At 48.9% G+C, this 23,400-nt stretch overlaps 1 protein-coding gene across 5 annotated transcripts; it reads left to right on the top strand.

Annotated features, from left to right (window-relative positions):
• Nucleotides 1-349: 349 nt before the first annotated feature.
• Nucleotides 350-23,100, top strand: nr4a2 (nuclear receptor subfamily 4 group A member 2). 5 transcript variants are annotated; one of them, XM_062965565.1, is made up of 8 exons: nt 350-442; nt 5,257-5,379; nt 7,421-8,406; nt 13,246-13,396; nt 14,835-14,998; nt 17,316-17,518; nt 17,748-17,926; nt 21,174-23,100. In XM_062965565.1, the coding sequence occupies exons 3-8, from the start codon at nt 7,423-7,425 to the stop codon at nt 21,428-21,430; spliced, it is 1,938 nt and encodes a 645-aa protein (XP_062821635.1). In that variant the 5' UTR covers nt 350-442; nt 5,257-5,379; nt 7,421-7,422; the 3' UTR covers nt 21,431-23,100. The 5 variants fall into 5 exon arrangements, with proteins under 5 accessions (XP_062821635.1, XP_062821649.1, XP_062821627.1 ...); XM_062965579.1 differs by lacking the exon at nt 350-442 and adding an exon at nt 2,562-2,767 and having other exon boundaries at nt 14,835-14,923; XM_062965557.1 differs by lacking the exon at nt 350-442 and adding an exon at nt 2,563-2,767.
• Nucleotides 23,101-23,400: the final 300 nt, after the last annotated feature.

Below are 23,400 nucleotides of genomic sequence, written 5' to 3' on the forward strand. Positions count from 1 at the left end.
TCAGAGGTTGCCTGCTATAGTTCAATAGACACTATTGAACCATAGCAGTGAAAACTGGGGTTGAACTGCATTCATTCTGCACCCTAAGTCTCCGAACTGCCCGAAAAGCCTATCCGATTCCTCCTCCTCATTATGTTTCACGCCACTATGGTTTGAGTGTCTTAATAGTGTGGAACTCATCTGAGGAGAGAGGGAGGGCTAGGGAGTCCTGCTCGGGCCAGGAAAAGGATTGTGCAACCTGTCGGAGTGCGTGGCTCGGGCTTTCAAAGCACAGCCCCGGCTGCGTCAATGCATTCCTGGCCCTCTACCTGCGCAAAAAAGGAGGGCTGGGAGGGAGGGAAGGCGCACGCCGAGGCAGGCTCAGCAAAGCCTCTCCTGACAGGAAGAGAGAAAGAAGCACTTCTCCGAAGGAGATCCTGGCGGGCGGGCGAGACGTGGAAAGGTTTGTATCGAATGGGTTTGGAGATAGAAGGGGAGGGATGGGGAAAGGCTTCTCATGGTGTACCCCATCTTTAGAAGATGAGACCCCAAATTGTCCCCATATGTAGTAGAGAGGAGTGCCCTCCTCAATCTTCAGGAGAGAAAGGAGTCTTCTCTTTGAGTTGCTATGAGTTTTCCGGGCTGTATGCCCATGCTCCAGAAGCATTCTCTTCTGAGATTTCTCTCACATCTATAGCAGGCATCCTCAGAGGTTGTGAGATATATTGGAAACTAGGCAAATGGGGTTTATATATCTGTGGAAGGCAAGCGTGAATGCTGCAATTGACCACCTTGAATAGCATTGAATGGTCTTTCATCTTCAAAGCTTGGCTGCTTCCTGCCTGGGGAATCCTTTGTTGGGAGGTGTTAGCCCTGTTTGTTTCCTCTCTTGGAATTCTTCTGTTTTTGAGTGTTGTCCTTCCTTTACTGTCCTGAGTTGATTTTTTAATACTAGTAGCCAGATTTTATTCATTTTCATGATTTCCTCCTTTCTGTTGAGATTGTCCACATGCTTGTGGATTTCAGTGGCTTCTCTGTGCAGTCTGACATGTTGGTTGTTAGAGTGGTCCAGCATTTCTGTGTTCTCAAATAATATGCGGTGTTCAGGTTGGTTCATCAAGTGCTCTGGAACCTCCGGTGGCCTAGGGGATAAAAGCCTTGTGACTTGAAGGTTGGGTTGCTGACCTGAAGGCTGCCAGGTTCGAATCCCACCCAGGGAGAGCGCGGATGAGCTCCCTCTCTCAGCTCCAGCTCCATACGGAGACATGAGAGAAGCCTCCCACAAGGATGGCAAAACATCAAAACATCCGGTCGTCCCCTGGGCAACGTCCTTGCAGACGGCCAATTCTCTCACTCCAGAAGCAACTCCGGTTGCTCCTGACACGAAAAAAAAAATCAAGTGCTCTGCTGACCTCTCTGAGTTAGTCTGCAGTGCCTTTCGTGTCCCTTGATTCAATCAGGGCCAGCGAACACCTCCCAACAAAGTATTCCTCCAGGCAGGAAGCAACCAAGCTTTGAAGCTGAAACGCCATTCAATGCTAATCAAGTGAATTGCAGCATTCACACTTGCCTCAAGTGGAGAAGAGTTCTTTCTCCTACCCTGGACCTTGTTTCCAACAGTCCTCATAACCTGTGAGGATGCCTGCCACAGATGCGGGCGAAACGTCAGGAGAGAATGCTCATACAGCCCAGAAAACACACAGCAACCCAGAATAATAAAACGAATAAACTCCAGGGTGGGAGAAAGAAGTCTTGTTTGTTGGAGGCAAGTGTGAATGTGGAAATTAATCACATGGCCATACAGCCCAGAAATCTCACAGCAATCCAGCGATTCCTGCCATGAGAGCCTTCGACAACACAGTGAGTCTTCTCTTCTTTGGGAGGGGATGCAGGGAATTGTCCTTATCTGGGGGCCTCTGGTGCCACAGTGTGTTAAAGCACTGAGCTGCTGAACTTGCAAACCGAAAGGTCCCAGGTTCAAATCCCGGAGCGGAATGAGCGCCTGCTATTAGCCCCAGCTCCTGCCAACCTAGCAGTTCGAAAATATGCCAATGTGAGTAGATCAATAGGTACCGCTCCGGCGGGAAGGTAACGGGCTCCATGCAGTCATGCCGGCCACATGACCTTGGCGGTGTCTATGGACAACGCCGGCTCTTCGGCTTAGAAATGGAGATGAGCACCAACCCCCAGAGTCGGTCACGACTGGAAAACCTTTACCTTTAACCTTATGTGTCCCCATTTTCAGGACAGGGAGAGGACCTTCTCCTCCCTTCCCCAGGTGTCCCAATGTTTAGGATAGAAGGAGAGGGAGAGAAGAAGCACGCGCTGGTCAGAGGCGGCAGCGGCGCGCGGCTGCTCTCTCTCTCGCTCTCTTTTTCCCCCTCAGCCCTCCGCCTTCCCTCCGGCGCGCGCCCGCGGGTGATGTCACGTCGGAACTGCCCCCGCGCGCCGGCAGCCAACTGCGGGGAGGGCCAGCCCCTCGGCCGGCTGATTGGGCGGCCGTTTCCCTGACGCGCGCTGACGCGGGAGGGCTGGAGGCGCGTGCCGGCCGCGGAGCCCGGCGCCCACATAAACAAAGGCACATTGCGCGGCAGGGCCAGTCGCTCCGGATTGCCGCCGAGAGAGAGAGAGGGACAGAGAAAGAAGGGCAGGGAAGGAAGAGGGAAGAGAGAGGGAGGAGGGGAGAGCAGAGGGAGGAGGGGGAGGGAGAGGGAGAGCGCCAAGAAGCGGCGAGGCGCCCTCTCCGCTTTCGCCCCGTTGAATGAATGAACAAGGCACCGCCTAACAAGTAAGTGCGTCGCGCGGCTTCGGGGGCGATGACTTTGGACGTCTTTGCGGGGAGAGTGGTTCTGGTCTGGAAGCTTTTCGGTTCTTAAAAGTACTGGGGTAAAGAAAGGGAGGTGGCGGGGGAGGCAACAGCCCCACGCCGCGCCCCAAAGCCCTTTTCTCCAAAGACCTCGCCGATTTGGGGGGCGAAGGGTTTGGGACTGAGAGTCTCCATCTGCGCGTTCCTTTCCTCCCCATGGATTCGGGTTCAGCTGCAGGAGAAAAGTTGTGGCGAGGTCCTGGGGTCTGTCTGGCTTTCGACTTTCTCTTGCTGGGTGTGGGGGAAGGGGAAGGGAAGGAGACCTTTGCCACCCGTGCTGGGAACCCCTGCCAGCCCCCTTCGTAGGATGAGAGTGACAACAACAGTAGGAACTGACAGATGCAAAGGTGCAAGGCTGGGCTGACTGCTTGAGTTGCTGTGAGTCTTCCGGGCTGTCTGGCCATGTCCCAAAAGCATCCTTTCCTGACGTTTCGCCCACATCCCAGAGGTTGTGAGGTGTATTGGAAACTGAGCAAGTACAATTTATATATCTGGAATAATGTTCAGGGTGGGAGAAAGAACTCTTATATGTTGGAAGCTGGTGTGAATGTTGCAATTTGACATGAAAATGAACCCAATCTGGCTACCAGTATTTAAAAAGAACTCTAAAATCAGGACAGTAAATAAAGAACAACACTCTGAAAACAGAGGAAACACTCAGGGCCAGCTAACACCTCCCAACAAAGGATTCCCTCAAGCAGGAAGCAACCAGGCTTTGAAACTGCAAGGCTATCCAATGCTAATCAAGGAGGACAATTGCAGCATTCATTCTTGCCTCCAATAGACAAGAGTTCTTTCTCCCACCCTGGACCTTCCATAGATATATAAACCCCACTTGCTTAGTTTCCAGCAGACCTCACAGCCTCTGAGGATGCCTACCATAGAGGTGGGCGAAACGTCAGGAGAGAATGCGTCTGGAATATATGGCCATCCATTCCGGAAAACTCACAGCAACCCTGCGATAGCCTTCGACAACACACTGACTGGTTGAGTTTAGTTGGGAAAAGTTCCCAGCACTTCTTTTTCCCCTTGTCCACTTGCAAAGTTCTCAGAGGGAGGTGGAAAGGGGAAGCCCTCGCTTTAAAAAGCAAAACATTCCTCTGCGTCAGTTCCGAGAGGGGACCCGGAAGCGGTGGACGAGGAATCCCTTTCCCTTGCGGAATTCGGATTGGGGAAGGCGTGCAAACCTGTCCCTGCTTTTCCCGCCCCTCCCCCTCCATGCGCCGCGGCTTGCCTTCCTTCCTTCCAGCTCCCTCCCTCCAATCGCCGCTTTCTTTGTGCCTCCGGGTTGGAAGGGCTGTTTTAATTTCATTAATACCGTTTACGCCATTGTGTTCCTTTTTTCCTCCTGCAATGCTTTTCACTCCCGGGAGGGATTTCTCGTGCAAAAAAGGAGCGGGGATGGGGCGGAATCGCCTCTTTGGATATCTAATTAAACGGGCATACCCATTACGCCCTATGGCTCAATGGGTTAAACCCTTGTGCCGGTTGGAATCCGGGCAGAGCGGGTGAGCTCCCGCCTGTCAGCTCCAGCTCCCCATGCGGGGACATGAGAGAAGCTTCCCACAGGATGGCAAAGCATCAAACCTCCGGGCGTCCCGTGGGTAACGTCCTTGCAGACGGCCAATTCTCTCACTTGCAATTTCTCAAGTCGCTCTTGACACGGAAGAAAACAAACCCATTTACCAACTTCTACTTTTTAATGTATGAAAGCGTGTCCTTATGTACATGGTGTATGTTCATAGCCGGTGTTTGTGGGTGAACGGAGATTCAAACGTTTTAATAAATAACAGTTATACCATGAAGTAAAACGAGCTGGCATGCTTTCTCACTCCATCCCCATCCATGTGTAAAAGGTAAAGGTTTCCCCTGACGTTAAGTCCAGTCATGTCTGACTCTGGGGGTTGGTGCTCATCTCCATTTCTAAGCCGAAGAGCCGGCGTTGTCCCTAGACACCTCCAAGGTCATGTGGCCGGCATGACTGCATGGAGCGCCTGTTACCTTCCCTCTGGATCTACTCACATTTGCATGCTTTTCAACTGCTAGGTTGGCAGGAGCTGGGGCTAACAGCGGGTGCTCATTCCGCTCCCGGGATTTGAACCTGGGACCTTTTGGTCCTCAAGTTCAGCAGCTCAGCGCTTTAACACACATCGCCATCCATGTGTATGTATATTAACATAAGCATGCCGCACCAAAGTATACAGATGCGGGAGCGTGTGCTAACTCTTCCCCTCTGTTTTTCTCTCTCTCCCTGGGAAGTCCTGCCCTTTGCCAGGTTTGTTTCCTTCTTGACAGTCCACTCCTTTCGCCAGCTTTGCCTTGCCCTGTCCTCTTCGGCAGTGAGCTCGGATAATGGGGCGGGAGAGTAACTTCTCGTTTCCCTTTCGGTCCCTGTTCTTTCTCTCTCTCAGATTGGGGAAGGAGGAGGCGGGCGTCCGGCGCCTTTGGTCCCAGTCTCGGCAACCTGTCCCTCCGCTGAGTCCCGACGCTGTCCGCCTTGAATTCCTCCGAAAACGCCTCTCGCTCGGCTGAAGGTGGGTGAGCAGCTCCTTTCTCTAAAATCGGGATGACATCTCTCTCCCTCCCTCTGTTGCCTCCCTTTCGAGGGTTTGGGTGGAGGAGATGCGCTTGGGATGGAGGAGGAGTTGGGGTCACCTAAGTGTAAGGGTAGCGGGGAGGAAGTATTGGAAGATGACTATTGATGGGGGGTTTCTACACACACACAGAGGCGCTCATCCTCTCTGCCAGCCACCCCTTAGAATCATAGAATCGGAGAGTTGGAAGAAACCTCGCAGGCCATCCAGTCCAACCCCTTGCAAGAAGCAGAAAAATCTCGTTCAAAGCCCTTCTTTTCCTCTGATGGCTCATGCAGTAACCGCTCATAGATTCCCAACATCCTCCACTGCCACCCCTTCCTCCCTCAGCTCCCCTTAGTATCACACAATCCTAGAGTTAGAAGAGACCTCGTGGGCCATCCAGTCCAACCCCCTTCCAAGAAGCAGGAAAATCGCATTCAAAGCATCCCCCACAAAGCATCTACTTACAAGCCTCCATCACACTCCTGGGGCAGAGAGTTCCACTGCTGAACAGCTCTCACAGTTAAGTTCTTCCTCATGTTCAGGTGGAATCTCCTTCATCTCCCCTCCCTCTGTATGCACACAATCTACGGAGCCCACCTCCCTTCCTGTCCCTCCATTGGGATCTTCTCCCTCCCTGTGGAGCCACTGACCATCCAATGCAGTAAACTGCGGCGGCCAGGCAACCAATAACTCCCTTTAATAGGCATTGCTGTGGTCTGTGCCATCACCATCCCAGCCTCCAACTGCTTCCTGTCTTAAGGCACAGTATTTTTTATTTATCCAACAGGTATAATGTATTTTAAACATTTTTTAAAAATACAAAGAAAGTTAGAAATGTGGCATTATACTAAATATCCTTTGACAGTAGCTGGCCACTTGGAGTGCCTCTGGTGTTGCTGTAGAAGGTCCTCCATTGTGCAGACAGCACTGTAGTAAATTTATGCGTGGACTCCACTTTGTGGCCCCATTTCTTAAGGTTGGCTCTGCACCTCCTATTCAGGGCCTTCCAAGTCGTCTTCTGTGTGTGTCAGGAGCGACTTGAGAAACTAGAAACTCCAAGTCGCTTCTGTTGTGAAAGAATTGGCAGTCTGCAAGGACATTGCCCAGGGAGAGCTCGGATGTTTGATGTTTTGCCATCCTATGGGAGGCTTCTCTCATGTCTCGGCATGGGAAGCTAGAGCTGACAGACGGGAGCTCACCCTGCTCCCCGGATTCGACCTTTGGGTCAGCAGTCCTGCTGGCACAAGGGTTTAAACCATTGTGCCACATGTGCTCAGGGGGGTCTCGCATTCTAATTCCACCCCACACATTGCAGGAGTTGGTGGAGTTTTTTTTTAAAAAAAAGCAGCCTGTATAATTAATAATAGCAACAAACAGCAGCCTGTATTGTCGAAGGCTTTCATGGCCGGAATCACAGGGTTGTTGTGTATTTTCCGGGTTTATATATCTCACAACCTCTGAGGATGCCTGCCATAGATGTGGGCTAAACGTGAGGAGAGATCATGGCTACTCCATTTCTTTGGTGTTCCTCTTGTCCGCAGTAGTAGATCTGGTGGTCATCTTTTGTGAAGTGGCCCATTCCAGTCCATTTCAGTTCACTGATTCCCAGAATGTCTTAATCTTGACACCTCACCAATAACCACAGGAGCCTCCAGAAAGCCTCGTGACTTGAAGGTTAGGTTGCTGACCTGAAAGCTGCCAGGTTCGAATCCCACCGGGGAGAGCGCAGATGAGCTCCCTCTATCAGCGCCAGCTCCATGCGGGGACATGAGAGAAGCCTCCCACAAGGATGGTAAAAACATCAAAACATCCGGCCGTCCCCTGGGTAACATCCTTGCAGACGGCCAATTCTCTCACTCCAGAAGCAACTCCGGTTGCTCCTGACACGAAAAAAAACCTGAGTCCTGCTGTTGTTTATTTGTTTGTTTGTTTGTGTGCCTGCTGTTGGGCGCCTCCCCCTCCCCGCTCCCCCCTTCCTTCCTTGCCCCCTTTGCAGCCATGCCCTGCGTCCAGGCTCAGTTGGGGTCCTCGCCGCAGGGAGCCAGCCCGGCCACGCAGAGCTACGCCTACCATCACCACCCGCACCCGCACCACCCCTCGGGCCCCGCGGGGTACGCCTACAGCTCGGGGGACTTCCTCACGCCCGAGTTCGTCAAGTTCAGCATGGACCTCACCAACACCGAGATCAGCGCCACCACCTCCCTGCCCAGCTTCAGCACCTTCATGGACAACTACGGCGCCGCCGCCGCCGCCGCCGGTTACGACATCAAGCCGCCTTGCCTCTACCAAATGCCCACCCAGCCGCCGCCTCCGCCGCCCCCTCCCCCGCCCCCTCCCACGCCCTCCATCAAGGTCGAGGAGCTGCCCCTGCACGGCCACGGATACCCCCCGCCGCCTCCGCCGCCGCCTCCGCAGCAGCCCCCCGCCGGGCAGCCCGACGAGCTGGCCGTCTACTACAAGCCCTGCTCCTCGCCGGGGCCGGGCGTCTGGGACGAGGCGGGTCCGCTGCACGGCTTCCACCACCATCACCACCACCACCACCACCAAGGCTACGGCGCGGGCGGCGTGCACAAAGCGGCCCCGCGCCTCTCGCTCTTCTCCTTCAAGCAGTCTCCGCCCGGGACACCGGTGGGCAGCTGCCAGATGCGCTTCGAGGGGCTGCCTCTCAGCAACGGAGAGCCCTCGGTCCACGGCGGGGGCGGCCCTCACCACCACCACCATCACCACCACCACCCCCACCCCCACGACGGGCCTTCCCCCGCCTTCGCCCTGCCCAGCCCCATCCGCAAGCAGGCCGCCGCCGCCGTGGGCTTCCCGGGGCTCCAGCTGGGCCACCCCTCGCAGCTCCTGGACGCCCAGGTGCCCTCGCCGCCCTCCCGGGGCTCGCCCTCCAACGAGGGGCTCTGCGCCGTCTGCGGGGACAACGCCGCCTGCCAGCACTACGGCGTCCGCACCTGCGAGGGCTGCAAGGGCTTCTTCAAGGTGAGCCATGGAGCAGGCGGGAGGGAGGGATGCGCTTTGGCACCGCTCTGGCTCCTCAATGCTAGGGAGGTCTGTGCTTTGGCCCTCTTGGGTGTCAGACTACAGCTTCAATATGTATTTATCCTATCAGGGTACAATTGTAATGTATTTAGAAACACAAAGTTAAAAACTTGGCATTGTACTAATTTTCCTTTGACAAGAAGCTGGCCACTTGGAGTGGTGTCCATAGTGTATGTTGCAGGGCTCAGGCTGCGTTGTAGTAATGGTCTGTGGTTTGCTCTCTTCCACACTGCCATGGCTTGCAGCATACCGTTTCAATGATTCCATTGCATTGAGCCAAGGTGGTACCCAACTGCATGCATTGTTGTTGGGGAATCTGAGCTGTCAGGCTCAGAAATAACCCTCAGTTGGGGTTATTCCACCATAAATATAGCGAAGTGCCAGAAGTAAACATTTTTTTCCGTGTCAGGAGCAACCAGAGTTGTGTTGGGAATGGACAAGCCGTTGAGCTCTAATCACCCTCTTTATGAGGTAAATTCCCATTAAAATAGCAGAGTAAAAATTGCAGCAGCAGTTGTGAGTTTTGGAAGGCCTCCGTGTCATCAGGAAGGCAAAGGGATGCAAAGTTAGCTTTAAAGTTTAAAAGCATTTATTGAGGTAAAAAGATATCCATTCATGGATAGAAAAAGTTTGGAGCTAACTATCTAATCTATCCTGTTCTAATACACATAGATGGATTAAAATAACAAAGCTCTAGATAGCTACATCTTGACTAATAGAGGACAAAGCTGCGTCCTCTCTGGAACAAAGCAGTAAGCTGGAATGGCGACCAAGCCTCCTGGGTCGCTTCTTCTCTAGGGCCATAAACATTCCAAAGGCTAAATTGGGGAAGTTATGTGAAAGCCTTAGGAGAGATCACATTTCTAGAAACACCAAGGGTGGGCTGACCTAAATAGGACCGGAAGCAGGAAACAATGGTGAATCCAATCTAGGCATGCTTTGGAAACGGGGAAAGAATTCCATCAATCTAACTCTATCATCTATCTGACTACATTTAAACGTGAATAGTCCAGGGTGATTCCCAACAAGTTGCTTCTGGTGTGAGAGATTGGCCGTCTGCAAGGGTTTTTACCATTCTTGTGGGAGGCTTCTCTCATGTCCCCAGCTCGCATGGAGCTGGAGCTGATAGAGGGAGCTCATCCGCGCTCCCCGGTGGGATTCGAACCTGGCAGCCTTCAGGTCAGCAACCCAACCTTCCAGTCACAAGGCTTTAATCCACTAGGCCACGGGGGCTCCTTAGTAAACTTCATAACCAGCAGTGGATAGCTATGATAAGCTTTTATTCCTCAGGATGGCTTAGGACTGCAGAGTCAGAACTTTAGGTTCGAAAATATTTATTGAAGTTAAAGAAATACATTCTTGATAGAAAAGGTCTTGGAGCTAACTAGCTTACTGAGTCTCATCTTCTAAAGAGGTAAAAGGGTAAAAAGTCCATGCAGTTACATTCTGCCTAGAGAAAGGTAGAAAGAAAAGGAGAAGATAATGGCAAATGGCCACATGAACAGCTAAGGACAATCAAACTTAAAAGGAAGTTCCCTCATAACATTTCATTACTACATCATCAAAGGGGTGTGTGTGGAAATAATGGCTGGCAGGAGGAGAAAAGACAAAGCCCTTTTTGGGGAAAATATGCGTAGGAATCTGGGGAAAGGAATCCCTCATCTTAGCCTTGTCTCTAGCCTAGCTATTCATTGAGGACTGGAGACTTGATGACACAAGAAACTTGTGCAGTCCAGGGATGAAAATCCAACAATTCTCCAGTGTAGATACACCCTGTTGCTGTTGAGTGTTTCTTTTTAGGTTCCCCTCACCCCTTCTTCTTCCCACTGCGAAACCCACCTTTCCTTCACCTTCCTAATACACACACATGCTCTTTATCACCTCAATGGGGCCCCGTTTCCTGCAGATTGTGTGCTTTCAAGTTACCATAGATTTCTTAGGGTTTTCACAGGCAAGGTGGTTTTTGCCCCTTACTTTCTCTGAAGTTAAGTCTGCAGCGCCTGGCATTCCTTGGTGCTCTCCCATTCAAACACTCATCAAACTTGTCCCTGCTTAGCTTTCAGGAGAAGAGGGTCTGGCATCCCTTACTTGTTTCCTACTGGAGGCTAGCTGACCCTGCTTTGTGTAGTCGAAGTCCGTGGCTGGAATCACTAGGTTGCTGTGATATTTCCTGGCTTTCCAGAAGCATTCTCTACTGACGTTTCTCCAACATCTGGGGTAGGCATCCTCAGAGGTTGTTGAGGTCTGATAGCCCGGAAAAATCACAGCAACCCAGTGACCCTGCTTTACTTCCAAGATCATGCCTCCCTATTTTTCCCTGGGAAAATGATCCCAGGAAAAGATTTAACGGGGATCAGTTCACCCTTGAGTGGGAAGAACAGGAAAGGAGGCCGGACCCGGAGACCCCGTCCTTTTATCCCGTGTTCCTTAATTCAGAATAACTGCCACCTTTGGACTGCCTGCCTGAGAATTCAGAGTGAAAGCCCTTTCCTCTTCGCCCTTGATGAAGCGATTTAAAATCGCTTGAGTCTATGGGGTCCCTCTGTTTGGCCGTCCTTGAGTTGGTAATGATCAGGGATTCCTATTTCAGAAATGATTTTTTAATATAGTATCTTGTATATGTCTATCTTGCTGTTTCCTGCTATGACTAAAATATTTTCCACAGATTTAATACAGCAGAATAGAAAAGTATTTAATTTTCTAGGTTCTGGTGTATTTTTTCCTTTGAATTTTTTTTGGTGTCAGGAGCGACTGGAGAAACTGTCGAGCCTTCTCTTGGGGCAATAAAAATTCCAATCTAGATAGAGGAAGGTACCTCATCCCTGAAGAGATCACATTGCTAAAACAACAAAGTGAAGGGGTGGGTGTAAACAGGATAGGAACAGAGGGAAATCAGCAAAGCCTATCTGGGCATGCATGGGATTATAAAGAGGTTTCCCTGAGTCTTATCTATCTACTACATATCTAATAGATGAGACTTGTGTGGTCCAGGATGATTTCCAACAGAAACTGCAAGTCGCTTTTGGTGTGAGAGGTGAACAACATAGTGTGGTGGCTTGAGCATTGCGCCACATCATTCTCTGAAGATCAGGGTTTGATTTCCCACTTATTCATGGAAACACACTGGGCGATATTGGGTGAATCACACTCTCTCAGCCCCAGAAAATGCCAGGATAAGTTCACTTGAGTCGGAAAGAACTTGAGGTCTCAAAACCCAGCGTCTGGACCCACCAATGGATTTTGTACCTTCCAGAGAGTGTCTTTATCCAGAGAGCCAGGTCAAGGGTGTTTGTGAAGCAGTGGGAGATGATTCTCTCTATCAAAATGAAGGAGGACGGTCCGTTTATCATCATTTTTTAATTTTAAAGACCACATTAAAGTGTGTGAGGGATCAAGAGAAGAGAAAGGATCCAAGTTCTCCCCCTTTTCCCTCATACGTTCCCACAAGGAGTCGATTCTGAGAGTTTTTTTGGAGCTGCTCTCCTTTCTTGGCGAGCAAGCCACAAGTTGGACAAGGCGGCTGATGGGTCTTCTCGTCCCTAGAGGTATAGGAGGACACAGAGAAGAAGTTGGGGGACACAGAGGGAAAGAGGAAGCGAGAGAGAGAGAGAAAAAGGGAAGGCAGCGAGGCCTCTTTGCAGGCGCTCTCTCTCTCTCTCTCCTTTTGCCTTCGGAGTGAAATTGGTTAGGACAGAGAGCCGTGTCTAAGCTAACCAAGTGGAACAGAATTCCCTATGGTCAAATTAAGTGATCTCTTCATCCTCCCCCCTCCCTCCTGATTGAATAATCTTATCATTGCAAAGAGAGACGGTCTCCTAGGGATGTAAATAATATGAATGCCCACGGATTTGTATTTACGGAGCGTCTCCTCGCTCCCGCGCTTGGCATATCAAACAGTGGCTTTCCGTGTGTTGCTTGCCTTCAATTTCTGGGGGAAAGAAGAGAGGGAAGAAAAGGGAGAACCAGAACAAGGGGGTCTCGGGAAGAAATCCCAGTCTCTTGTGAAAGAAAGTGACCCCATCATTCCTACCAGGGGTTTTCTTGGCAAGATTCTTTCTGTGGGGTTTCAACCCTGAACTGCACAAGTTTCTTGTCTCATCATGTTTCCAGTCCTCAATGAGTAGCTAGGCTAAGAAACAGGGTTAAGCTGATGGATTTATTTCCCACATTCCTATGCATGTCTCCCAAAAGGGCTTTGTCTTTCCTTCTCCTGCTAGCCACTGTCTCCACACACCACTTTGATGATGTAGCAATGAAAATCTGTGAAGCAACTTATTTTTAAAGTTTTATTGCCCTAGCCATTTTTTCAGTCTTCTGCTTTTCTTTCTACCTATGAGGATGCACATTTTCTTTCTCTCTCTAGGCAAGATGTAGCTGCATTGACTTTTTACCCTTTTACCTCTTTAGAAGATGAGACTTGGTAAGCTAGTTAGCTCCAAAACCCTTTCTATCAAGAATGTATTTCTTTTGCTTCAATGGCTATTTTGAACCTAAAGTTCTGCATTCCTAAACCATCCTAAGGAATGGAAGCTTATCCCTGCTCACCACACGTAAATGAAGTTTACTTCTGGTACTTATGGTGGACTCAGTCCAATTATTTTGAGCCTAATAGCTTAGATTCCCCAACACTTTGCTTTTGCTTTCCTCGGAGGCTGAGAGAGTTGAACCTGTCCCAGGTCGTCCAGTTGGTTTCCATGGCTGGGTGGGGACCTGAACCTTGGGTCTTCAGAGTCTTGTGGGTCTCTTTCTTTTCCTTCACTTCTCCTCTTGCTTCTGCAGCGCACCGTCCAGAAAAACGCCAAGTACGTTTGCCTCGCCAACAAAAACTGCCCCGTGGATAAACGCCGTCGGAATCGGTGCCAATACTGTCGCTTTCAGAAGTGCCTGGCCGTCGGCATGGTCAAAGAAGGTAGAGCCAGCCAGTGGGTGGGTGAGTGGGTTGGTTGGAGGGAACAGCCACCGTCCCTTCTTTTTTTTTTTGCAAGAGAAGCCAAGAAAGCGCCCTCTCTCCACACGAATTCCCTTCTTTCCTTCATCCCTAAGTCGGGAGTGAATCTTCCTCCATACAGGGGGTTTGCTTGGGGCGGGGGAGGCACAGGAAAGAGGTGCATCTACACTGTAGAATGAAGTCAGTTTGGCACCACTTAAACTACCATGGTCAAGTAGGCGGGGCTGAGACTCCTTGGGAAAAAAGAGTGAGGGCGCGAAGTTGAGGCCCAGAATTCCTCCTGGGACGCCTAGAAAGGCCTGCTTCTGCTCATTCGTCTTCTCACCCCTTTCATAAAAACGGCTTTACTGGTTCATAAGTGGAAAATGGCAACCAGCAGCAGCCCCACTCTTTCCCTTCAGAGCAAAAGGGCGTATCTCCCAGCACCGGATGCAAAGGGAATAGTCCTTTTGGAGGGGAAAAATACGCTTGTCAGAAAGTCAGAGGCTGGGAAGAGAGATCCTAGGGGCCCTTCCACATAGCCCTATATCCCAGAATATCAAGGCAGAAAATCCCACATTATCTGAGTATGGACTCATATAACCCAGTTCAAAGCAGATATTGTGGGATTTTCTGCCTTGATATTCTGTGTGGAAGGGCCCTGGGACTCCACATCTCAAAAGCCCCCAGGCGCTATGACTCACATTGGGGAACTCGGTTGCTGTGAGTTTTCCGGGCTGTATGGCCATGCTCCAGAAGCATTATCTCCTGTCCTTTCGCCCACATCTATGGCAGGCATCCTCAGAGGTTGTGAAGTCTGTTGGAAACTAATCAAGTGGGGTTTATATATCTGTGGAAGGTCCAGGGTGGGAGAAATAACTCTTGTCTGTTGGAGGCAAGTTGCAATTGATCACCTTGATTAGCACTGGAAAGCCTTTCAGCTTCAAAGCCTGGCTGATTCCTGGCTGAGCTGTTCTCCAAACGAGGCTTTGGGCCCTTCCACATACCCAGAATATCAAGGCGGAAAATCCCACAATATCTGCTTTGAATTGGGTTATCTGAGTCCAGATAAGCAGATATTGTGGGATCTTTCTGCCTTGATATTCTGGGTTATAGACCGTGTAAAAGGGCACTGTCTTTTACAACTTCAGGGAAGAAACTCAGGAAGGATTCTTCCCTCTCTCCCTTCCCTTCTTCCTTTTCTTTCGCTCCCTTTCTTTCTTCGCCTTCCAGCTTCTCTCTCTCCCTTCCTTTTCCCTTCCCTAATTCCTTTCCTTTCGCTATCTCCCTTCCTTTCCCGTCGAGCTTTCCCTTCCCTTCCCTTCCCTCCCCTCCCCTCCTTCCTTTCCTTGAGCTCCCTGCTTCCTTCCCTCCCTCCCTCTCTGGTCTTTCTCTTCCTCTGACGCGGGCTCTCTCTCTCTCTCTCTCTCCCTCCTCGCAGTGGTCCGCACGGACAGTTTAAAAGGCCGGAGGGGCCGCCTGCCCTCGAAGCCGAAGAGCCCCCAGGAGCCCTCCCCGCCGTCGCCCCCGGTGAGTCTGATCAGTGCCCTGGTGAGAGCTCATGTCGACTCCAACCCGGCCATGACCAGCCTGGACTACTCCAGGGTAAGCTGGGGGCCGCTTCGCCCAAGGGGCCTCCTCTTCCTCCTCTTTCCCCTCGCGGGGAAACAAACCCACAAACCACGCGGCTAGTTTGGGCGGGGGGGGGGGGGAGTAGAGGGAGGGAGGGAGGATGCATTACTAATTCCAAGGGTCCTTGGAGAAGCCACTGCATATTCAGGGAGGTCCAACAGTACTGGGAGTATTGGGGTGGGTAGGTGAGAGGGAGAGAAGAGGGTGGGAGACCCCTTCCTATTTAGGAATTAGCCCCCAAGGCGCATCTGCACAGCCAAATTAATGCAGTTTGACGCGATTTAAACTGCTATATCTTAATGCTATGGAATTCTGGGAGTTGTGGTTTGGTGAAGCACTACGACCCATTGGCAGAGAAGCCGAAAGACCTTGTAAAACTACAGTACCCACGATTCTATAGCATTGATTCTATAGCCATAGTGGTGTCAAACTGCATTTATTCTACAGTGTAAATGCACCCCCAGTGAATGCAGTAAGGAGACACAGGGTTGCCCTTATAAATGAGATCTCCCATTTCTTGGGAAAGGGTTGGTGGAACTTCGAAGCTGTTGTGAATCTATGAGCGGTTAGACTCAAAAAATAACCCTCTTTGGGGGTGATTCCTCAAGAATACAGCAGAGTGGCAGAACCACGATTCATAAGCAGCAGAAACTTACTTGTGGTGAGATTGGAGAAGCCTTTGTTCTTCAGGATGGCAAAGGATTGCAAAGTCTCCTTAAAGTTCAAAAACATTTATTGAGGTAAAAAGAAATCCATTGGGGATAGAAAAGTTCTTGGAGCTAACTAGCTCTCTAGGCTAGCATCTAAGGATGGTAAGAGAGGTAAAAATAATAAAATATCTAAATAGCTACATTTTGCCATTAGAGAGGGCAAAATGTGTCCTTCTCAGAAGACAAAGGAGGAAGAGAAATGCCCATCCGCATGGTCGGAGCCTTTGGGGCAATTAACATTCGAATCTAGATAGAGGAAGTTGCCTCATCTTTAAAAGGGTTCACATTACTATATCAACAATGTGGGGAGTGGATGTAAACAGGAAAGCGAGAGAGAAACCAGCAAAGGCCTATCTAGGCATGCATGGAATATATAGAGAGAGGTTTCCCTCATTCTAACCTATCCACTACATAACTAACTGAGATTTGTGTAGTCCAGGATGATATGCAACAGAAGGAACAAAAATGACACACACAAACCCTAAAGAGCCCCAAAGAGGGTTAGCTCCCAAAGCCTTTGACTCTGAAGTGGAGAGGAATCTGAGTTGTTAGGCTCAAAATAACCCTCTGTTAAGGTGATTCCACCATAAATATAGCAGTGTACCAGAAGTAAACTTCATAACCAGCACAAACTTACCTGTGGTGAGCTAAGATAAGTAAGCTTCCATTCCTCAGGATGATTTAGGATTGCAGAGTCAGAACTTTAAATTCTAAAATATTTATTGAAGTAAAATAAATACATTCTTGATTGAAAAGCTATCTAGCTTACTAAATCTCATCTTCTAAGAAAGGTAAAAAAAAGTCCTAAAGGTCCATGCAGTTCGGACTCATGTGTTTGAAGCGCATATGAGTATGCAGATGGCTTTTCCTGGATTCGTCTGGATTTGCCCTGAAGCTGCTGGGCCTTTTCTGGTCCAGACTTTGAGGTGGGATGGGGCGTCTTCCCGAATGGGGCTATTTTTCAAGCCCTGTTCAGCTTTCCAGCAGCCTTCCCTCCCGAATTAGGACTGAATGTGGCTTGGACACGTCTACATTGACCCTTTTATGCAGTTTGAAGGAAGGCATTGAAGGAAGTGGTTTCGCTGTGCAGATGATGATAGAGAAAATCCTGGAACCGGGTGATGATGACACAAATTCCCATGCGTTTGTGGGAGTTTGTTGCCTGGCCGCTGCAGTTTGGAGCTCGGTTGGAACTGCATGAAATGGTCATGTAGATGGGGATTGAGGCCCCTTCCACCCAGCTGAATAAAATCCCACATTATCTGCTTTGAACTGGGATATATGGCAGACTGCAGTGTGGACTCAGATCACCCAGTTCAAAGCAGATATTGTGGGATTTTCTGCCTTGATATTCTGGGTTATATGGATGTGTGGAAGGGCCCAGAGTGTCCAGAGTGCGGTTGTATAGTTAGAACACCCCCTCTCCCTTCCTCGCCTTGGGGTTAGCCATTTCAGGGCGCTCGCTCTTAGAGAACCTCATTAATAAGTTGCGGAGGCCTCTCTCCCCTTCCTTCCTTCTCTCCTTCTCCCTTTCCCCTCCTCCTTCTCCTTCGCCTTTGCCCTTTCTCTCTCCCTCCCAGTTCCAGGCCAACCCGGACTTCCAGCTCAGCGGCGACGACACGCAGCACATCCAGCAGTTCTATGACCTCCTCACGGGCTCCATGGAGATCATCCGGGGCTGGGCCGAGAAGATCCCCGGCTTCACCGACCTCCCCAAACCGGACCAGGACCTGCTCTTTGAATCCGCCTTCCTGGAGCTCTTCGTCCTGCGGCTGGCCTACAGGTGGGTGCAACTGCGGGGCCTTTCCTCGCATCAACCCTTCCCAGGCCCTTCGAGCCGCCTTTTATTAACTCCTCAGTAATTAGGTGCCTCTTCTTAAGACCATCGTTTATTGCTCTGCCTATAATGAGTTGTTTGCTTTTCTCTCTCCAACTCTTTCTCATGCCCCCCCCCCCCTTCTATGCCTTTCTCACTCTTCTCTCTCCTCGCCTCCCACCTCATTTTTTTACAGGTCCAACCCGGTGGAAGGCAAGCTGATCTTCTGCAACGGAGTGGTCCTCCACCGGCTCCAATGCGTCCGCGGCTTCGGCGAATGGATCGACTCCATCGTGGAGTTTTCCTCCAACCTCCAGAACATGAACGTGGACATCTCCGCCTTCTCCTGCATCGCCGCCTTGGCCATGGTGACAGGTGAGGGCCAGCTTTGGACTCCCCCATCACTTTCTTCCAACCTTTGCTGGGGTTTCTTTGGTGCTTGTGTGCCTCCTCCAAGTCATTTCCGAACTAAGGTGACCTCTATCTCGGGGTTGTCTTGGTCAAACTTGTTCGCTGGATGTTTCCTCTGAGGCTGAGGGAGTAGGACTTGGCCGAAGTCACTCAGTGAGTTTCTCTGGATGAGTGGGGACTCCAACCCTTGTCCCTAAAGTCATAGCTCAAAGTTCAAGCCACTTCACCATACTGTCTCTCATGGGAGTTTGTGTATGTGCCTTCAAGTCGCATGTCCACCATTAATTTCATGGGGTTTCTGTTGAGGAATCTGAGCTGTTAGGCTCAAAAATAACCCTCAGTTGAGGCGATTCCACCATAAGTACCAGAAGCACACTTCATAACCAGCAGAAACTTACCTGTGATGAGCTGGGATAAGCTTCCATTCCTTAGGATAGCTTAGGATTGCAAAGTCAGAACTTTAGGTTCGAAAATATTTATTGGAGTAAAAAATACATTCTTGATAGAAAAGGTTTTGGAGCTAAGTCTCATCTTCTAAAGAGGTAAAAGGGCAAAAGGTCCATGCAGTTACATTCTGCCTAGAGAAAGGTAGAAAGAAAAGTAGAAGATAATGGCAAATGGCCACATGGCCAGTTAAGGGCAATCAAACTTAAAAGGAAGTTCCCTCACATAATTCTATTACTACATCATCAAAGGGGGAGGGAGACAGTGGCTATAAGGAGAAGGAAAGGCAAAGCCCTTTTGGGGAAAAATATGCATAGGAATGTGGGGAAAGGAATCCCTCAGCTTAGCCTTGTTTCTAGCCTAGCTACTCATTGAGGACTGGAAACTTGATGATACAAGAGACTTGTGCAGTCCAGGGATGAAACCCAACAGTAGGACTTGGCCAAAATCAGTGGGGATCCCGACCAGTGTCTCTAAAGTCATAGCTCAAGGGACAAGCCACTTTGCCTTCAAGTTGTCTGCCTACCATGAATTTCAGAGGGTTTCCTTAGGGGATGAATACTCAGAGGTGGTTTTGCCAATTCTTTTCATTGAAATATAGCTTACAGCACCACCTACCCTATTTCTACAGTGAATGCAGATTAGGACCCCCACCCCCTCCCCAACACACACACTTCAATTTGCTAACAATTTTTGCTCATTCTGGAAATTCACACTAGTCAAAGGAGACTAGTCATCTCATTTAGGCCAGAAATCTTCACTTTTAAAACCCCCAGTGAAAATCCTTCCTATCCACACACATCCTGCCCCCATTTCACACTGGCATTTAAAGAGGGCTGTGGATTAGAATTGACCAACTGACCCTTCCCTCACCCATAAATGTTGGCCTTTTACTCTGGATTAAGCTCAAGTGTTTATTTGGCCCATTCTACCCTTTGACTTCTTAGGGTAAATTAGAATCCTGTCATCACATTCCAGCTGGTCTTGAATTAATTCAGGATAATAACCCTGTCATAACCCTCACCCCCTCCTGCACTCACAGTGGCTGACAGAAAACACAGCTGGGCAATATACTTTCAGGCCAGAAATCTATTGGCAGCAGCTCCTAAAAAAGTGGATCCACAGAATCAAAGGAATCCACATGTGTTAATTCATCATCCAATTATTGATTCAGTAGAACTATTTTAGTGCAGACCAACCAATAGGCCTGAAGTCTGTACATATGTGTGTTTTCATGTTCCATATTTCATCTGCTATACAGTGGATCCTGTCTTACTCAGAAATAGTACTTAGCTGGCACTGACAAGTAGATAGATGAGCCTAGGAATACAGTTTACAATCAGGCATAAGTCTTTGTTGCTAATTGCCACCAAATCAGCTTCAGTTTAGGGCAATCCTATGAATGGGAGACTTTCAATTCACTTGGATGTCAACAGCTCTGCTCAGATCTTGCAAAGTCAATGCCATGACTTCCTTAATGAGTCTAAGGCCCCTTTCACAAAGCTGAATAAAATCCCATATTATCTGCTTTGAACTGGAATATACAGTATGGCAGTGTGGACTCAGATATCCCAGTTCAAAGCAGATATTGTCAGATTTTCTGCCTTGATATTCTGGGTTATATGGCTGTGTGGAAGGGCCCTAAGACACCTGTAAAGCGGTCTTCCGCTTTCCTTCTCATTGGATTCAGGTGCTACATTGCTCTGAGTTCAAGCAGACTAAATCTTAGCTCCATCCAAGTGAATATGCATATTTATATTTTGGTTCTTGTTTGTGTGTGCCTTTCTTTCCACCTTATTGCAGGTTGAAGTGAACCTATTACTAATTTTCCTTAGCAAGATATATTTAGGTGAGATTTTCTGTTGCCTCCCTCTGGGAGAGTGTGGCTTGGCTAAAGTTACCCAGTGACTTTCCATCTCTGAGCAAGGATTCAAACCCTGTTCTCCAGAATTTGCTCAAGGCTCAAACTACTACACCACACTATATTTATTTATACCCTACTTTTCTCACATTTGGGCGCTGGATCTAGAGCTGGGTTTCAGATATGGAGCGGTAGGAACACATGCCCAATTTTAGGAGGCTGCACACAGCCTCTGAAGTTCAAAAAGCTGGCCAGAGATCATGGAGTGTACTTGAAGGAATTTGCTAACCTGCACTTTTATTTGTCTCCAGGACCTTCTCCCTTCATATGCTACTGCCAAAAAGAGGGAACATATTATGTCAAGATATTTATTTTATGTTTAATTTTTTAAAGATAGCGGTGAGGTTCTCAAGGTTTAACTTGTGCGTAAATTCGGTAGGGACAGGGTGACAAGTAACCTCCAGAAAAGGATGCTTTGCTACATTCCTAGGAAGCATATTCCAATGTTGAACAACTCTCACCATCAGGAAGTTCTTCCTAATGTTTAGGTAGAATATATTTTCCTGGAATTTCGCCCATTGCTCCATAGTCTCACCTCAGTGTGGCATTCTTTCTAATATTTAAGCATCTTCGGAATTGTCGAGACTGCGAACAAGAGGGTTGGTCTCTCCTGGTTTGTAGTGTGTTTGTCTTGTGAGGAGGCACCTCTGACTTCCCCGTTCTGAGAGTCCTTCCTTCCTTCCTTCCTTCCTTCCTTCCTTCCTTCCTTCCTTCCTTCCTTCCTTCCTTCCATCCATCCATCCATCCATCCATCCATCCATCCATCCATCCATCCATCCATCCATCCATCCATCCATCGCTCGCAGGGACTCTCTCATGCCCGGACCCTGTTTTTCTCCCCCTCAGAGAGGCACGGCCTGAAGGACCCCAAGCGGGTGGAGGAGCTCCAGAGCAAGCTGGTCAATTGCCTCAAGGACCATGTCACCTTCAACAACGGCGGCTTGAACCGGCCTAATTACTTGTCCAAACTCCTGGGCAAACTCCCGGAACTGCGCACCCTCTGCACGCAAGGCCTCCAGCGCATTTTCTACCTGAAGCTGGAAGACTTGGTGCCTCCGCCAGCAATAATCGACAAGCTTTTCCTGGACACTTTGCCTTTTTAGAAAGAGAGGAAGGGAGCAAAGAGAGACAGAGACTGGGCGGCTGTGCTTCCCAACCAATGAAGGACTTTCAAAGCCTCCAAAGAGAAGGCAAAGAAGTAGAGCCCGAGGCCAGCAAAGGAAAAAGAAAGCGCCTTCGGGTGCGCCTTCCTCCACACTGTGGCACAAACTGGGCACTGGGGGAAAGCTCTCTGGATTCCTTGGACTCCACACACAGAACCTATGGTACCTAAGTTTTTTTATTATCACCTAAACAAACCAACAAAAATAACCCTTTCACTTGCCCTTTCTCCCCCCAAGCAAAAACTTAAGAGCTGTTTTACACCTTGATGCTGATGAACAAGAACTTTTGGAGTGAGTGAGCTCTGCAAGAGTTTTGTAAGGCGAACCCCCCTCCCTCCCCAATCACTCCCTCCCTCCCTCACCCCTCGTTTATTGAGATTTTAAAGCGTTTTCTGCTGTAAAAGAAAGTTGTAATATAAAGACTACAGAGTTAAGGAGGGAGGGGGGGAGGGGCGGCATGGATCCACAGAAGGCGAAAGGATTGTACATTTCTCAGACGCGGTTGGGTTTCTTTCTATAAGCGAACACTCACAAACTCTTCTGTGCCTATTTATAAATAAGCTATTTAAACCGGTTCTTTTTTTTTTTTAAGAGAGAGATGGTGAGAGAGGCCCCTTCCACACAGCTGAATAAAATCCAACATTTTCTGCTTTGAAGTGGAATATATGGCAGTGTGGATTCAGATAACCCAAAGCAGATATTGTGGGATTTTCTGCCTTGATATTCTGGGATTATAGGGCTGTGTGGAAGGGCCCAAAGAGAGGAAAGAACAATCAGGTCTGAAAAAGAGCCACGCAAAGTTGAAACCGAGGACCATGTGATTTGTATAGGCACTTGCTATTTCAGTAATGTCTATATTCTATAAATAGTTATTTCAGACACTATGTAGTCTGCTAGATTTTATAAAGATTGGTAGTTCTCTAAGAAGCCTCGAGCTTTTTTTTCTTCCTCCGTTGTAAAATAGGTGGGCACAAGTGTTGACACACGAATCCGAACCCCAGTCCGCCCCCACCCCAAATCCTACATATTTCTCCCCCTCTCAAAAAACCTTTCGCAAAAAGGGACCCACAGCTCCCGTGTTTGTAAACACCGTCCGGCATTCCTCGTTTGTAAGTGTCGTATGTATTGTTGATGCTGAATTAAAGGAAAACCAGTTTATATCTTGATTATTTTGTTGTCTGAAGCGAAACCAAGTCTTGCATGCACAAGCTTTTCGACTGTTTCCAGAGTGTTTCTCTCCTATATAGAACTCCCTGGAAATTATTGAGCACTTTGAATTTTTTTTTTTAAATTTGGGTATTTTTTTGTACTTTATTTTTTTGGGAAGGGGGGAGATGTCTAAAATTGTTGGTTAATATATCATTTTACGTTTCAGTAACTTTTTTTAAAAAAAAGAAAAATTAAATGCCATATTCTGTAGTATATATATCTATATTTTTCTTTGTATATTTCCAGTATGGCATATTCTGAAGTCTCACTGCCCCCTTTTCCTCCCCTTTCCTCTATGGTGTATATTGAGAGTGGAGACGCCGAACATTTTCTCTCTGAATTCTCTTTCTTTGAGGGAGACACTTTTAATGTTTACAGCAAAATAAATCCATGTAAACGAACGGAATCCGTCTTTTTCTGTCCGGCCCCAAACCCAACAAAGACAGGCAGTCAGAATGATGATGCTTTGGGAGATGAGGGTTAATATCGCTGCTCATATGAATATTATTAATTGAAAGAGAAAAGCGTTGAGTGCGGGATCCTTTTAGAGGCTAAAAGCAATGGGTCGTTTCCCGCCAACCAGCTTGGATCCTTTGCAGGTTTTCTGCCCGCTCAGATTGAAATGCAAAGTTGTCGGAAGAAGGGGGGGATGCATATATTTATATGCCCTTCCTTTCTTGGGAAAACAGATCGCTTTGAAG

This window comes from Anolis carolinensis, chromosome 1, assembly GCF_035594765.1.
Source record: "Anolis carolinensis isolate JA03-04 chromosome 1, rAnoCar3.1.pri, whole genome shotgun sequence".
Taxonomy (NCBI): domain Eukaryota; kingdom Metazoa; phylum Chordata; class Lepidosauria; order Squamata; family Dactyloidae; genus Anolis; species Anolis carolinensis.

Coding starts and splice junctions, on each gene's coding strand:
- nr4a2 (XM_062965565.1), top strand. CDS start 7,423: ATGCCCTGCGTCCAGGCTCAGTTGGGGTCCTCGCCGCAGGGAGCCAGC. Junction 8,407..13,245: donor GCTGCAAGGGCTTCTTCAAG/GTGAGCCATGGA, acceptor TTGCTTCTGCAG/CGCACCGTCCAGAAAAACGC. Junction 13,397..14,834: donor TAGAGCCAGCCAGTGGGTGG/GTGAGTGGGTTG, acceptor CCCTCCTCGCAG/TGGTCCGCACGGACAGTTTA.